Source organism: Muscardinus avellanarius, assembly GCF_963383645.1.
Source record: "Muscardinus avellanarius genome assembly, chromosome: 12".
Lineage (NCBI taxonomy): Eukaryota > Metazoa > Chordata > Mammalia > Rodentia > Gliridae > Muscardinus > Muscardinus avellanarius.
In genome coordinates, this window is record NC_137798.1 from 60,616,435 (window position 1) to 60,633,690 (window position 17,256).

At 42.1% G+C, this 17,256-nt stretch overlaps 1 protein-coding gene across 1 annotated transcript in view; it reads right to left on the reverse strand.

The window, feature by feature from the left end:
• Positions 1–17,256, reverse strand: part of ATG14 (autophagy related 14) — a gene marked incomplete at both ends in the record, with an annotated part of 30,818 nt that extends 13,562 nt beyond the window's left edge. The window contains 4 exons of the mRNA XM_080708099.1: positions 3,193–3,274; positions 5,150–5,192; positions 6,481–6,543; positions 16,982–17,256. Coding sequence (XP_080564225.1) covers positions 3,193–3,274; positions 5,150–5,192; positions 6,481–6,543; positions 16,982–17,256 — 463 coding nt within the window. The remainder of the gene's footprint in view (positions 1–3,192; positions 3,275–5,149; positions 5,193–6,480; positions 6,544–16,981) is intronic.

The window sequence follows — 17,256 nt, forward strand, 5'->3', positions numbered from 1 at the left end:
TTTTTTGGGACAGTTTCAAACCAAGTATAAGCCCTGGACATTTTTTTCAACCCAGAGCAAAACAAATTAGTTAAAGTTTAGAAAGTGTCTAATAATTTACCTTTTTTTTCTCAACAAGGTAAAAAAATCTTAAAGTATAAATGCAGGTAATTATTCCCAGCTGGCCTAGAGTCAATAAAACATTCTAGGTTAAAAAAAAAAGTATCGTAAGCCCTCATAGGTGGCAGGAAAGCAGCATAGTTGCCCTGTCTGCAACCAGTGCAGATCTGGAACTCAGAGCTATCCTTTTCTCCCTGCCACCTCCCCCAAATGCCAAAACATCCCACACCCTTTCTGTAGTCTACTTTTGCTTCTTTGAGTAAGTAACTGACTGCAGCACAGATCAACTCAACTCTACAACCATTTTATAATCTGATTTTTTTATCCGTATCATTCTACTGTATCATGAAACTTTAAATCAAAAGACCAAAAAATTGCTGAGGAATAATTCAAAGGGCTCTAGAGTTTAGTTGTACCCTTTCCTGAATACGTGTGTGTGTGTGTGTGTGTGTGTGTGTGTGTGTGTGTGTGTGTGTGTGTGTTACTGGGGATGGAACCCTAGGGCATTCTACCTCCATAAGTTGCTACATAAGTTGCAGAGGGCCTCACTAAGTAGCTGAGGATGGCTGCGAACCTGGATCCTCTTGTCTCACTCTCAAGTACTAGGATTACGAGCATGTACCACCACACTCAGCTCACACGTGATTATTTCAACAACAGAGTTGTTGTTTTTTAATAGACTACTGAGCAGCAAGCTCTTACATCATGAGTTTGAGTCCAAGCATTGCTTCTGGAATTCACTCCTTTAAAACTGTATAAAAAACTGTGCAAGTATGGCCTAGAAGGTAGGAACAAGACAACATTTACCTTACAAAGAGCAACAGTTCCTACCCTGGCAGGTCAGAGCCACCCAGAGCAGTGCCGTTCACGGGAGGCCTGTAAACTGTTAGCAGACATTACCAAGGAACAGGCGTGGACTGTAACTCAGCAGCAGAGTGCTCGGCTAGCATTCACTAGGCCCTGGGCTCAAATCCCAGCAGAAAGAAAGGTATAGAAATATTCTTATGACTTGCTAGGGATGCAAACCACTGTCACAAAGTCTATACTACTTTAGGGCTGTGTTTTTTATTCTCTTTGGTGGGTGTTTTGTTTGGGGGTTTAAGAACCTATTAAAAAGAACTGTCCCAAAGCTTTAAACTTGCTCATTGGAGAAACATGCATGCCCATACATTCTTTAATTTCAGAAGCTTCCCAGATGCCTGGTGGCAAACTCGTCTGAACAGGATGAGAGGAGGGGAGGAGGGGGAACTTCCCAAGGGCTGCTCCCGAGCCCTTGGAACACGCAAGCGCGCAGATCTCCAGCACTCTCCACGCTGCCGCTCGGCTCCCCCAGCCTGTTCAACCGTGAACTCCACCCGAGGACTTTATTGGGACAAACATTTTCAAAGGAAGCTTTTACACCGTTCCATGCCACCATAAAAACTTGCTTCTGAAAGCAACAAGCAGCCAAGAAAGGGATTCATGAGGCGGGACAGCGATTCATTCTCAACCTTAAACACTCATCTTCAGAAATACAGGTTTCTAAGGATGCAGACTTCTCAGAGGATTCAAAATTTGACAGCCACCATAATCAAGTGTGAAGTGTTCAAATTTAATATAATATCAGTGGATTAAAATTCAATAAGGCAGCTGGGTGTGGTGGCGCACGCTTGTAATCCCAGCATTCAGGAGGCTGAGACCGGAGGATGGTGGTTCGCGGACAGCCTCAGCTACTTAGTGAGGCCCTGTTTCAAAATAAAGAATAAAAAATAGGGCAGGGGATGTAGCTCGGAGGTCGAATGCCCCTGGGTTCCATACTCAGGACCGCAAAATAAAATAAAATAAAATTAAATTAAATTAAATAAGGAAAGTAGCCAGTATTCTGTTTTTTTGGCATGAGTTGATGATTAGGATATGTGATACCAAGCAAGACTGTGCTTCCTGTTAGCTAAGGCAAATGGGAGTGAATACTCCCTCATTTATTTTCCTTCCTTCCTTCCTTCCTTCCTCCCTCCCTTCCTTCCTTCCTTCCTTCCTTCCTTCCTTCCTTCCTTCCTTCCTTCCTTCCTTGTGGTGGTGGGAATCAAACTAAGGGCTTCACTCATGCAAGCATGTGTTCCACCACTAAACTACACCCTTAGCCTTCCTTAACTATTCTTTTATTAAGAAAGATAGAAGGTTGCCGGGCGAGGTGGCGCACGCTTATAATCCCCGTGCTTGGGAGACGGAGACAGGAGGATCGTGCAGGTTCGAAGCCAGCCGTGCTGGCTTAAGAGACCCTGTTTCCAAATTTAAAAAATTAAAAAGTATAAAATAGGTCTGGGAGTGTAGCCCAGAGGTAGTGGGGCTTCCAGAAACCCAAGTACCACACACAAAAAAGGTTACTTGTATTACTTGTATAAACTCGTTATACGAATGTCTTACATGGAGAAAGGAAGGCAAATACATGTTAGGCATCTCTGATTAAAAAACAAAAAAATCCACCAGGCGTGGTGGTGCACGCTTGTAATCCCCGCGCTTGGGAGGCAGAGACAGGAGGATCGCACAGGTTCAAAGCCAGCCTTGGTGGCTTAAGAGACCCTATTTCCAAATAAAATATAAAATAGGTCTTGGAGTGTAGCCCGGAGGTAAAAGGGTTCCATCCCCAGTACCACCAAAAAAATAAATAAATAAATACAAAAAAAAAATCCAAAAGGCTTCAAACTCCCAAGATTTTTTGAGCACCAATATGATGCCACAAACAAGAAATTGCACACCTGACTCCATGTGACAAGTCAATCAAAACACTGACACACTAAAAATAATGCATAAAATTATCCTTAGGCTATGTGTATTAGGTATATATGAAACAAAGTTTGCACTGAGACTTAGGCCCCAGTCTGAAAATATCTCATTAATATATTTGCAGATATCCTGAAGACCCAAAAATTCAAAATCTAAAACACTCCAGGTCCCTAGCATTTCAGAGAAGGGAGATACTCAACATGTAGTGAGCTTTTCCAAATCAATACTGCCCCCACCCTGCCTCTCTTACTATCCCTGTAGCTTATTAATCTCATAAAATCATATAGGAGCCCTTTATTAGGGGTGAAAGGAAGGGGGCAAATTACTTACTTTTCTTCATTTCTTCATTTCCTTTACATATTGTTTGTTTCAGCTGTTCAATCCTCATCTTGCAGGACATTATTTTCCATCTCTGAAAAAAGCATGAAATAATTATCACAAATATTAGTCTCTTATGATTAATAATTGTCTACCTGAGACCGCTACTTGTTTTCCTGCATGTTTCAGAAAATATAATGAAGACCAGCACATCACATTTGTTACAGGTTTTATATGCATGCTGGATTAAAAAACAAAGAGTTTTTGGTTCAAAGCAGAAGCTGCTACAAAACTGAGAAACTCACAGTCTTTTGCATCAAAAGTACAGAGAAAAATGTTGAAGGACATTCTCTCAACTTTGTCCAGTATATAGTTAGCTACTAGCTATATGTGGCTGTTAAAAATGCAATTATTATATAAAATAAAAAAATGGAGTTTCCTACTTACACTATCAGATGTGATTGTGTAGGACGTCCTTAGACGTCTATACTGTCAAGACATCAGGCAGTCAAGAGCACGCGGAGCTACTAAGTACCATTTTGAACAATGTAGATGCAAACATGCTGCACGATGAAAAATGTCACACAGATACACTGCTCTCCATTTTTAGTGCTGGCATTGAGGGGACTTCTGTGTGTGTGGTATTGGGGCCTAAACCCAGGGACATTCTACCTGAGTCCCATTTTAATTCAATTTGAAACAGTCTCGCTAGGTTATCTCACACTGGTTTTAACACTGCGAGCCTCCCAAGTACTGCAATGACAGACTATTAAGACAAATGTATTACATCACACAATAAGTAAACATCACCTGCACAGTAATAAAAATGACAATAAAACATAAAAGTTTATTTTATTTTATTTTTTTCGGGTCTGAGGATGGAACCCAGAGAGGCCTTTGACTTCCGAGCTACATCCCCTGCCCTATTTTTTGTTATTAATTTTGAAACAGGGTCTCACCAAGTTGCAGAGAGCCTTACTAAGTTGCTAAGTAGCTGAGGCTGTCCACGAACCGTCATCCTCCACTCTCAGCCTCCCGAATGCTGGGATTACAAGCGTGCGCCACCATGCCCAGCTACCAAAGTTTATTTTTTTAAGTGCAAAATGTAAGTAAGATTTTCTGAAATGCTTCAGAAGATATATGAAACATGAAATTGCTTCTTTACATTACCAGCAATGGTAGAGCTACCCCTAAAGTGAATAAAGAATCAATAAACATGGGACACATTACAAAGATAAAAAGTATGATTATTCTGTAATACCTTCACAAATATGGGTAGTTAAAAGCTTAAAACAATGTTCAAATATTACAGCATTAATACTTAACTACACAGTCTGGGGAAGGGGAACTTTTATAAGCCATAGAAGAAAGTATTTGGACAGATTACATAAAGTTCTGTATCTTAAAAACTCTACCAATCCAGCCGGGCGTGGTGGCGCACGCTTGTAATCCCCGCGCTTGGGAGGCGGAGACAGGAGGATCGCGCAGGTTCGAAGCCAGCCGCGCGCTGGCTTAGGAGACCCTGTTTCCAAAATGAAAATGTAAAAATAGGTCTGGGAGTGTAGCCCCGAGGTAGAAGGGCTTCCAGGAACCCCAGTACCACCAAAAAAAACAAACAAACAAACAAAAAAAACTCTACCAATCTGGACGTGGTGGTACACATTTGTAATCTCTGTACAATGGGAGACTGAGACAAGGAGGATCAGTTTTGTGGCTAGCCTCAGTTATTTAGGCCCTCCACAACTTAGTAAGACCCTGTTTCAAAATAAAATAGGATAGCTCAGAGGTAGAATGCCCCCGTGTTCAATCCCTTACCAGGCTGGTATCTAGGTGAAATATCTGAGAAGGCTATGCTACAGAAGATTGTCAAAAAGTGATCAAAAATAAATTTAAATTCAAAATAATCTATCAAATTAAAATATGTAGCTCAAAGTACAAAGAATATTAATATATACTTCCTAGAACTTACCAACTGATCTGTTACCCATTTTCCTTCCATTGCTTTTAATACTCTGGGAAAAAAGACATATAATATTAGCACCTTAAAATAATAAATTTTTTGTGAAGCTCAAAAATGCAAAGTCAACCTTTTAAAACAAGTGCTTAGAAAAGGCTAGCAAAACCAAAGTGGGACTTGGCATTTAGTCTTTCCCAAATGCCCGGTTCTCTGCAGTTCTTCACTTCCTTTTGCACTTCTAACATGCAAGAGCCACAATGAGTCTCCATTTGAGCCTGTGCCTTTATCCTGAGCCATGATCAATGATCTCCATCAGCTGTAATTCATGAGAGTTACAAGAGAATGCATAATCTAAAATACTATGGTCAGTTCCCAAAGAAAATGGCACAACCCAGCATCTCTAAGAATTTGTCCTATGGAATAAAAAGTGTTCTATGGGGAAAAAATAAAATTTCTGTGATCCAGTAATCCAGGGAAACTACAGAGCTAAGTAAATTCCAGCAGGCTTCTCTAACATAGGCGACCTTAGGAGACTTGATCTGTTTGTGGTGTGTTCATCGGACCATGGCATGTGCTTATCAGCTTCTCTGGAGGAGTTCAGACCCTACTTTTGGATTCACCACCAAAGAGAGCAATTGTTTTCTTCCACCAGTGGAGTGGTGAAAAAGACTTCCAGGTTGGCCAGGTTGGGAAGGCTTGGGAGAAGACCCCTGAGAGGGATGGGACTTGAGAGGAAGGAACCAAAGTGGGAGGGGAGGGGAGGATTTGCAAACAAGAAACAGAAGTAACCATTTGCCATGTGTCTGCACAACAGTGGTGATCATTCGGACCAGAAGGTTCTATAGAACTCTTCTTAAACCTAGGAGGCGAGAGATTCATCAGGACCACACCCCAGACCACTAAAGCAGAATAGCTAATGGTAGGGTTCTAAGAATCCACATCTTTAACCATTTCAACTACTGAATTCTCATAGAGATGATCTGCAAACCCCACTTTGCACAACACAGATACAGAAGAGCAAAGGCAATGGCAGCAGGGAGGCCCCCATCAAGCCACCAGCTCTAATTTAGGTCTAATCAAGCCCGCTGCTGTGGACCATTTGCCACACACTATAAACAAGGCCAGGGGTCCATTCATCTGTCCAAATACTGCATGCCTACTGTATTCCAGACACCATGAGAGGCTGACACTTTCTAGAAACTTATCGGTGCCTCTCTTAGCTGCACTCCCTTCCCACATTAACAGACTGCACACTAAAGTCAGCAGCCAGCAATTCATATATCTGCGTCCTACCAAGTGGTGACAGATAAACCCCAAATGAAAAAGCAAATGTAAACACTCACTCTTTTTGAAATTCTTCTTGCTTGTTCTTAAGTCGACTTAACCTTTCCTTCTTGTCAATAAATCTGTAAGAAAACCATTCGATGTTTTATTTAAATGTTTATATATTTAGTTCAATGTTACTACATAAATTCCTGAGTTATTAATTTCTGAAGATTCTTCTGGAAACTTTAAAATTCTTTCCTGGGTTTATAAAATATGGTCATAGATTATCTTATCCACCAGGTTAAATTATTTTCCAGGGCATGCATATCAGAACACGAAAGTAAACTTGAATTCAAGGAAATTGAGGCTTCCATTGTAAAAATAATCTTATTGTTAAACTTAATCCTGTCATACCCTATAAATGGAGTCGTGTGTGTGTGTGTGTGTATACATACATATATATTATATACTAGGGGTTGAACCAAGGGGCATTCTACCTCTGCGTGTTTTTTTTTTTTTTTAACATGGTCTAAGTTATAAAAGGCTGCACCAAGTTGCTGAGGCTGGCCTCCAGCCTCTGATCTTCCTGTCTCAGTCTCCCCAAGTACTTGGTACAGGTGGGTGCCATCATGCCCAGCTCTACACAATTTTTAAAGTATAATTTTTCACTAATTTTATTGTTACTCATTGCAAGCTAACAAGTTACCTACTTTCAGCATCAAAAAGAAGGGGTATGCAGGTTCACTTAATGATTTCCAGTTCCATCCATGTTGTGAATGCTCTCTTCCTCTTAAATATAACCATGTAGTTATAACTTTCACTCTATTTGCTTTAGCTTTAGACTAAAAAAATGTTTTGTGTGTGTGTGTTACTGGAGATTGAGCCCATATGAGACAAACCCAACTTGAAAAACAGTATGTAAAATAGGACTCTACCTCCCTCCCCCCTTAAGATAAAACATCTCCCATCAAGTCTGGCTTGAATGTGGCACTGTCAGTCTTCCTACTCCTTTCCTGGAAGCCCCGTTGGGGAGGCGCAGGCTGGCGGGGATGGGGATGCTGCCTGGCCACATTCCTTGATACCATCTGATGTTTAGCTTTGTTAGCACCACCTAGTTTTAATTTCCTTGATGAGGGATAACACTGACTTGGGGAGTATTTGATAAAGCAGGAATTATCTTCTGTTTACTATTCATACTGCCATCTGTGGGTTTGTTTTTAAGGGTTATACTTCTTTGTTTTCATTGTTTTTTTCTCTAACAAAGTCCATGAGAAGCAGCCAACTAAGTGTAGAGCTAGATAGTCTGTAGAGTGGCATTTTTCCAACAGATCTGAAAGGAGAACTTTTATAGGCCCTGAAAGCAAGACTTTACCCTTCTTGTGAGTTTTTGGCATGGTTCGAAACCATGCGAGTTGGACATTTCCTTTTTTTTTAGATTATCAGAACATAAATCACCGTGTCACCTCAGCAAGGTAGAAGTAAATACCACATTAGTTTCTCATTTTTGATACAAGGAAATAGAGGCATAGAACAAGTGAATACATCGTGAGTGGCGCACACCTGTAATCCCAGGACTTGGGAGGCTGAGACAGGAGGATCACAGGTTCCAAGACAGCTCAGCAAGCACTGAGACTCTGAACAACCCAGTGAGACTCTATTTCAAAACAAAAAAATTTAATAGGGATGGGGGTGTAAGATGCCACTGGGTTCAATCCCCAGTAACACACACACACACACACACACACACACACACACACACACACAATTTACTCCCTTGTGCTGGGGATGTAGCTCAGCGATAGAGCACTTGCCTAGCATGTGCAAAGCCCAGGGTTCAATCTCCAGACACACACACACACACACCCCTTTAAGTTGGCTTTCAAGTAGTCCCCTGCAGCACAGACTGATGAGAACTAAGAAGAGGTGGTCACACAGAGCCCGGTGGTACAAGACAGGGCACACAACCCAGTGCAGGCCTCAGAGGTTTCTAGGAGCGATTATCTTTCCACACTGAGAGGTGAGCATGAGTTACAGTTGGCCTTAAGGGAGAGAAAGCTTTGCAGGCAGAGGTGATTCTGCATTGTAAAAAAAATTACTCTGTCCTGCACCAAAACATTTCAACACACCAAGAGGGTAACAGTAATGAGAGCTGCTAATGAGGTGGCGATTAAGAGAGATTTATGAGCCGGGTGTGGTGGCGCACACTTGTAATCCCAGCATTTGGGAGGCTGAGACAGGAGGATTGTGGTTCAGGGACAGCCTCAGCTACTTAGTAAGGCCCTTTGCAAATCAGTGAGACTCTCTCAAAAATAAAAAGGACTAAAATATAGGGCTGGGGGTGTACCTTGGAGGTACAATGCCCTTGGGTTCCATCCCCAGTACCCCCCCCCCACACACACACACGCAAGACATTTATGACTCTACTTCTGTTCCCTGGCTACATTCATGGACCTACCTACAGGTCAGACTAGTCACATACATCTGCTCCATACTATCACAACACTAGCACGAGGGTATGCTCTCTATTAGTGATCCTTATTGCCACTGCCGTGCTAGGGATAATTTGCAGCACGATGACATCTACAATTTATTGAACACTTACCATGTTATATCTCAAGCACCTTTCATAAAATAACTAGGCCCTCTACCTGCCTGCTCAGTCCTCTCCCTCACCTTAGGGCTACATGTCTGCTTTGTGCCTAAAGTTATAATAACAGGTAAGTCTGAGAGAAGATACTAATGTATGTTAAGAAAGGCAAAAATTATCTATCATTACATATTATATACATGTACTGAAATGTCACATTGGACTCCATAAATGTAACACACTGCCATGTGTCAGTTCTATAAAAATGTATTAAAAATTAATTCCTCAGAGCTGGATGTGTGGATGTGGTGGTGCACGCTTGTGATCCCAGCTACTCAGGAGGCTAAGGCAAGAGGATTGCAAGTTTAAGGCCAGCATTGGCAATTTAGTGAGACCCTTTCTCAAGATAAAAAAATAGAGCTGGGGAATGTAGTTCAGTGCTAAAGCACCCTTGAGTTCAATGCCCAGTACTACACACACAAAACACACACATATTTATAATAAACATACACACATGTAAATAAAATCTTTCAAATAAGCAAGTGAAGACCTAAAATACTTCAAAGCCTTTAAACTATTTACTGCATTTTAAGAAAGCAAGAAAATATATCAGAGATGAGAAAAGATTTTAAGATGCCAATCATAAAATAAGGCATAATAGCAAAAAAAAACCTGAAAGCAACTTTAATGTTCAACAGGAAGATTAAAAGATGACATATTACCACGAAGGACATTAAAATCTATTAACAGGCAAACATATGAGTATGTCCTTATAAGACGCTAGGTTTTAAAAAGGAAGAATAAAAAATTATATATATGGTATGATTTCAAATATATCTGGATATGCACACACTATACACACACACACACACACACACACACACACACACACATATATGGATACACACACATAAACGCAATGCTGGAAGAAAGTAAAACAAAACATTAAGAGTTGTGAAAATGAGTAAAATCTGTTTCCTTCTTATACCTTTATAATTAGAAAAAAGACACTATTCAATCAATTCAAATTACTCATGCTCCCTTCTTTTTGAGGATCACCCCCACCAATAAAGAGAGTGAGAGAGAGAGAGAGAGAGAGAGAGAGAGAGAGAGAGAGAGAAGAGAAAGAACTCCCCCATTGTGTGTAAAGTTCTTCCATCCTTGAGACAAATTATAATCTTCTGGGTTACTTAAATGAGGGGTGAGGATGGGGCACCATGAGCATTAACAACTTTCAGGTCAGTGGGAGGGAACTTTCCCCATCCTGATTTTGACACAAGTTGTAGTAGCAGCATTAATGAAATTTTCTGTTTATAGAAATTAGGCAGTGAGGGTTCTCAGGTAAGTAAGAAAGAGCAAAATTGTGCCTGGGGAAGTGAGCAGAGCAATCTATCTTAACAGTGCCATTTGCAAATGCTCAGTTAAAAATCAAACAAGAACCTAGTCATGGTGGTGCAGGCTTGTAATCCCAGTACTTGAAAGGCTGAGACTGGAGAATCAGAGTTCGCGGCCAGCCTCAGCAACTTGTGATGGCCTCTGCAATTCAGTAAGACCATTTCAAAATAAAGAATAAAAAGTTGAGCTGGGGGTGTAGCTCAGAGGTAGAATATCCAAAACAAACAAACAAGAAAGCAACATGGTTTAGTACAAGGTGTGCATGTGCGTGTGCGTGTGTGTGTGTTGTTGTGGATGGAACCCTGGGACGTTCTACCTCTGAACTACACTGCCAGCCCATTTTTTATTCTTTACCTGTCTCAGCTTCCCAAGTACTGGGATTACAAATGAGCACCATCACGCCCAGCCTTAGTACCCAAGCCTTAATACGCGTTTTAAATAAAGATAGCTAAGGAACTAAATATTTCTTGAAGTGGGATAGTAACATGGTAAGAATTACTAGTCACTGAGATCCTCTTATTTACTTTTGGTGTTGGGGATTGAATCCAGGGCCTCTTGAATGTTAAGCACACACTCCACCACCCAGTTATACCTTAGCCCCTTATCTTTTAAAATCTTAAGGCATGCAAAGCTATGATGTCTATAGACAAATAAGATATGCAAAAACACGGTCCTTATCAGAATGGTTCTTTTACCTTATGTTAAAATATTTAGGACCCAAGAAAAGTAAAACTGTGAGGAAAGAATGATATGGGCAAGGCTATCAAAGTTATAAGAAAGTTATCCCACAAAACAAAAAATGTCATGAGTTTAGATATTTTTCAGCCAATCTGTATGTCAAACTCACACTGTCCTTAAAAGAATAGTCCCTTTCTTTAAAGGAAATAATCATTGTGAGATTTCTTCATTACCTAATATTCCTTAAAGCACTAAGCCATTAAAATTCATATATTCAAGCTCCTCTACTACTAAAACCTGAAAAAATACACTTGGGAGAACTTTGATATGCTCGATCATGTTCAAGATCCACGTAGGCAAAGCTAGTTTACTGAAAAATCAGAGGTTAAACAAACACTCTGAACTGTGCTGCAAGCCTCCATATTTTATTTCTAAGTGGTTTCCCACAGTCAGTGAGAGCTTTTCATGAAGTTAAAGGGAGAAAAAAGTCCGAAAGCAGGCACAGAACACAGCATTTCTCATGAACAAGGAAGACAGAAGAGCTCACAATCAACATTTAGCCTGTGCTGCTCAAGGCCTCCTTGCAGTCAGTGCAGATCCTTGAGAGCAGAGACCCCCCCCTTCCTCCTTCCTGACTTCCCAAAATATTTTATTCATGGGATGGTACCCAAGGAGAACCCATTAAAAATTATTTGGCTATTGGGACAGTAGTCCTGGGTCTAAAGAGATTCTTTAATCCCAGTAGATGTTAAGCATTGTCTAAAAGCAAAGGAAAACTGACAAACCCTCTTCTGAAAAGTACACCGTTCAGGAAAAAAGAGATGAGAGGTTGAAGGGCAAGCTGGCTGAGCAGATGCCAACATTCTGTCTTAGTTCTAAATTGTGAATGGTCGGGCATTTTTTCTTCATTTTCCTGCTTGATCAGAAAAAGAAATCATATATATATATATATCTCCCTCTTTTGAATAGTCAACTTAATGCTCAGATTTAACAAAGAATTTAAGTGTAAAGTTTTGAGTGGTTTGGGATTGGGTTTCTTTTGTTTGTTTGCTTGTTTTTGCTGTTGTCTGTTTTGTTTGTAAGGCTAGGGATCAAATCCAGGGCCTCACACATGCAGACAAGTCCTAAGTTTAAAGAGCAGCCTTGCCTTTGCCAATCCCTCAACAACCCACATCTGTGCTAATCCCTGCTGCTGAACTGATGTGACAGAACAAAACAAGAAGTCATGGATTCATGAAACTGCAATCTGGATGTGGATGCTTTATTCATATTAAAAACAACAACTATACATCATGCTTAGTACCATGCAAGAAAAAACAGTGTTATGGAGACAGAAACCTACCTTGCTGAGGAAGCTCAGGGAAGGCCTCGCTGAGGAAGTGATATTTAAGCTCCTAGGTAAAAGACAACATGCCACCAAGAAGAAAAGTGACCAAGGGAAAAGGACCAGTGGTGAGAAAGTTTCATGAGTTTGAGGATCTGAGAGAAGGCTCATGACTGTGGAGCAGTCAGGAGGGAACGTGGAAGGCTGGTGTGTTGCACAGACCTGTAACCCTAGTACTAGGGATTGAGATAGAAGGATAGACAAAAAGATAGCAACTTAGTGAGATCCTCTCTCTCTTTCTGTGGTACTGAGGAACTGAACTCAGGGGTATTCTACCTCCAAACTACACTCCCAGCCCTATTATATTTTAAAACAGGATCTCACCAAATAGCCTGTGATCCTCCTGTCTCTGCCTCCCAAATACTGGGATTACAGGTGTGCCACCACATCCTGAATTACCCTATCTCAAAATAAAAAATAAAATAAGGCTGGATTAAAGCTCAGAGGTATAATGCCCTTAGATTTAGCCTTTACTACAAAAGGGGGGGGCACATGGCATTTGTCAATTTTTTTTTACTGCTTAATATAAGCTAGACATCCTGCTAAGCCCTTTAAATACATGTCCTTATGTAATAACTACCAGAAACTTCTGAAGTTAGATAACCCACCATTTTCAAGATGAAGTAAGCTTAGAGAGATTAAGAAACTTGTTCTAAATCACATAGCAAGTTGTGAAACTTGGGTTCAATTGTATGCAGCATGAATTCAACACATTTTCAACTCAACTTTATAGCTGAAGGCAGAGGAGTAAGCAGTTGCCAAATCATATGGAACTTCATATGCCTTGGTAAGGGGACTGGATTTTACTTTAAATGCAGTGAAAAGCCGATGAAAGGTTTAAGCAAAAAAAGTGGCATTATGCTGGGTGTGCTGGTGCACACTTGTAATCCCAGTATTCAGGAGGCTGAGACCCAGAGGATCGTGGTTCGCGATCAGCCTCAGCTACTTAGTGAGACCCTCTGCAACTCAGTGAGACCCAGTTTCAAAATAAAGAATAAAAAATAGGGCTGGGGGGGGGATAGCTCAGAGGTCGAATGCCCCTGGGTTCCATCCCCAGACCCACCCACACACAAAAAAGTGGCATTATCTTATTTATATATCTACTGAGGCGGTAGTGTGGAGGCCTCAGGTGGTGCGATTTGGGAGGGGGTGGATTGTTTCCTGAGTAAAAGAAAGATCACTTGAGACAGAAATGATGGTAACTTGACTTAGAAATGAACAGATTCGAGATATGTTTTGGTGTCAGACTGAATTAGAATGGCCAATGACTTGTATGCAAGGAGTGAAAGAAAAGTCTAGAATAACGCCCAGGTTTCTGGGGTTAGCAGCAAGTGGTAATACTAACATAGTCCAGGAATAAACAGTTTGTGAAGAAGAGGTCTATTCCTTCAATCATTTCATAAACATTGAGCTTCTACCATGTGAGCTGGTAAAAAAAAAAAGTCTTGCCAGCTGGGCGTGGTGGCGCACGCTTGTAATCCCAGCGCTTGGGAGACCAAGACAGGAGGATTGCACAGGTTTGAAGCCAGCCTCAGCTGCTTGGTGAGGCTCTCAGCAACTTAGTGAGACCCTGTTTCCAAATAAAGTATAAAATAGGTCTGGGAGTACAGCCCGGAGATAGAAAGCCCCTGGGTGCCACCCCCAGTACCACTAAATAAATAAATAAATAAAGTCTTGCCCTCATAGAGTTTACATCACTAGAGAGGAGAGCAGTTAAGCAAATTAGCCTGCAAACTATCAGATGTTCTGAATGCTTTAAAATACAATAAAGCAGGACAAGTAGTAAAGGGATTATATTTTATCAAAGAGTCTCTCTAATGCATAAGCCTAATGAAAGTAAAGAGTAAAGGAAGCACCTCTGAATGTTTCTGGAAGAAGAGTTCTTGGCCTTCTGAATATGACGGCAAAGTCCCAGAGGCAGGAGTGTGCTTGGACTGACCAGGGGGCAGAGGTGGTATAAGAGAACAGTTAAGGGAGAAAATGAGATTAGGTCAAAGGAGGAACAGATGATTTACCTTGGGTTAAAATGGAAAAGCTCTGGAAGACTTAGAATGAAGGAGAGGTATTACTCTATGATACAAAAATTATAGTAACAGGAGAGGCAAAGGGAGAAGCAGAGACTCAGGAAACAATAATCCTCTGGTGGATCAGACCAGGTGATCAGTGAAAGAATCAGATTTAGGTCAGGTTTTGAGGATAAGAAAGGATTTGTTGGTGAGATTGAACACAGTAGGTTGAGTAAGAGAAGAATCTAGATTTTCTGGCCTGAACAAAGGAAGAATGGTGTTGCCACGTTCTGGATTAGGATGAACTGTGGGTGACAGATTTATAAGTAGGAATTCAGTTCACCACATTAAAATGGGATATCTAAGGCCAAGCGTGGTGGTGCAAACCTGTAATCCCAGCATTTGGGAGGCTGAGACCGGAGGATCACGGTTCGCAGACAGCCTCAGCTACTTAGTGAGGCCCTCTGCAACTCAGTGAGACCCTGTTTCAAAATAAAGAATAAACATTTAGGGCAGAGGGTGTAACTCAGAGGTCGAATGCCCCTGGGTTCTATCCCCAGACCCGCTAAATTAATTAATTAATTAATTAATTAATTTTTTAAAATGGGATATCATTACAAATTTAAACACAAATGTTGAATTGGCAGCTCTTTTCTGGACTTCAGAGACATTAGGGTTGTAGATATAAAACTGCCAATCTTCAGCATCTAGATGGCATAAATCATAGAAATAGATCTAGGAAAAAGTGTAGATGGAGAGATGTAGATCCAGAATTAAACCCCATCAGTTTCCATCTCACATTATTTCCATTTCACACTCAGTATTCTTTTTTTTTTTGAGGTACAGGAGATGGAACCCAGAGGCACTATAACTCCGAGGTACATCCCCAGCCCTAGTTTTTAGTCTTTTTATTTATTCATTGACTTTTGTGCCAGTTTGGGGAAGGAAGCCAGGGGCATTTGACCTCTGAGCTACACCCTCAGCCCTATTTTTTATTCTTTATTTTGAAACAGGGTCTCACTGAGTTCCAGAGGGCCTCACTAAGTAGCTGAGGTTGTCCGCAAACCGCAATCCTCCGGTCTCAGCCTCCGGAATACTGGGATTACAAGCATGAGCCACCACGCCCAACTCACACCCAGTATTCTTAAAATTAAACAATTGGTTGAATTTTTAAAGCTAACAGACATCAGCAGTTTCTGGGGATCAAGTGCAACAATGGGACACAGCAAAGAACTAAAAAGACTTTGTGCCTGGCATGGTGGTGCATGCTTGTAATCCCAGCATTTGGGAGGCTGAGATAGGAGGATCCAGGTTCTCAGACAGCCTCAGCTACTTAGTGAGGCCCTTTGCAACTCAGTGAGACCCTGTTTCAAAATAAAGAATAAAAAATAGGGCTGGGTGTGTAGCTCGAGGGTAGAATGCCACTGGGTTCCATCCCCAGTACACACACACACACACACACACACACACACACACACACACACACACACACGACTTTGTTATCAATACTCCTTAAAATAGAAAGAACTCTATCCTCGATCACAGGAATAGTAGGAACTCAAAATATTTTCAAGGCTAAAGCCAGGCGTGGTGGCACAGGCTTGTAATCCCAGCGCTTGGGAGGCTGAGACAGGAGGATCGCTCAGGTTCGAAGCCAGCCTCAGCTACTTAGTGAGGCTCTCAGCAGCTTAGTGAGACCCTGTTTCTAAATAAATTATAAAATAGGGCTGGGAGTTCACCCTGGGTTCCACCCCCCAGTACCACAAAAAATATTCTCAAAGCTAAAGGTTGTATCATGTCATCGTTAAATGCACGGATATAGGAATCCAGGCTGTCTGGGTTTTAATTCTGACCTCTACATTTACTATCCATGTGATGTAGAAAAAGGAACATACCGTGCAGTAGCATTGAAAATAAACTGTTGTCAAAGGCTTGCAGCTCTCTGTTTGTAGTTCAAAACAAAGCCAAAACACGTTGCTAAATGCAATTTTCTTAACTAAAAACTTGCAGCTTCCAGTCTGAGTTTTACAACCAAGCCAAAACACGTCCCCAAATCCCTAACCACCCAAAATAATCTCTGAAGGCAGGGAGGGGGAAAGGGAACAGCCCGCGGGTCTTAGTTCACACCCTAGACGAAGCTGGGCTCAAACCAGGGCCCAAATTGCTGTTATTTTATTTCCTCCTTGATCTTTCCTCTAGAGAATGGTTACGAATGTGCTTTCAAAGACAGAAAAGGGTTAAATCAAGCTTTTGAGAAGTAGAGCCAAAAAAAAAAAAACAAAAAAAACAAAAAAAACTAGGAATCTAACTCTACAGCAGCAACAGGGGGAGACTCGTCTGAAGAGTCACCACCTATTCCCATCCCCTCGTGCTCGAGATGCTGGGGAGGCCGCGATCGGCGCCCGCCCGCGCAGCGCGCCGCCCCGCCGAGGCCGGGCTCGGGGCCGGGACCCGCCAGGCTCCGGCCAAGCCTCCCGGCCAGCGCCGACGCCGGAGGGGAAACAAAAGGCCCGCGGCGGCCGCCGTACCTCTCCCGATCGCGGCCGTCGAAGTAGACGAAGTCGCCGCTCTGGACGCACTTGGCGCAGGTCAGCCGCCGGCGGGTGGTGTTGCACAGCGGGCAGCGCTCCACCGCCACGTACAGCCCCTCGGCGTCGTCCACCGAGTCCACCAGGGCCCGCGCGGGCGGCCGCGGCCCGCCGCCCGCCGCCTCGGCCGCCCGGGCTGCCTTCCCACTGGGAGACGCCATGATGGCCGGAGCGCGGGGCCGGTCACGTGGGATTTTGTTTTCAACCAGGTGCAT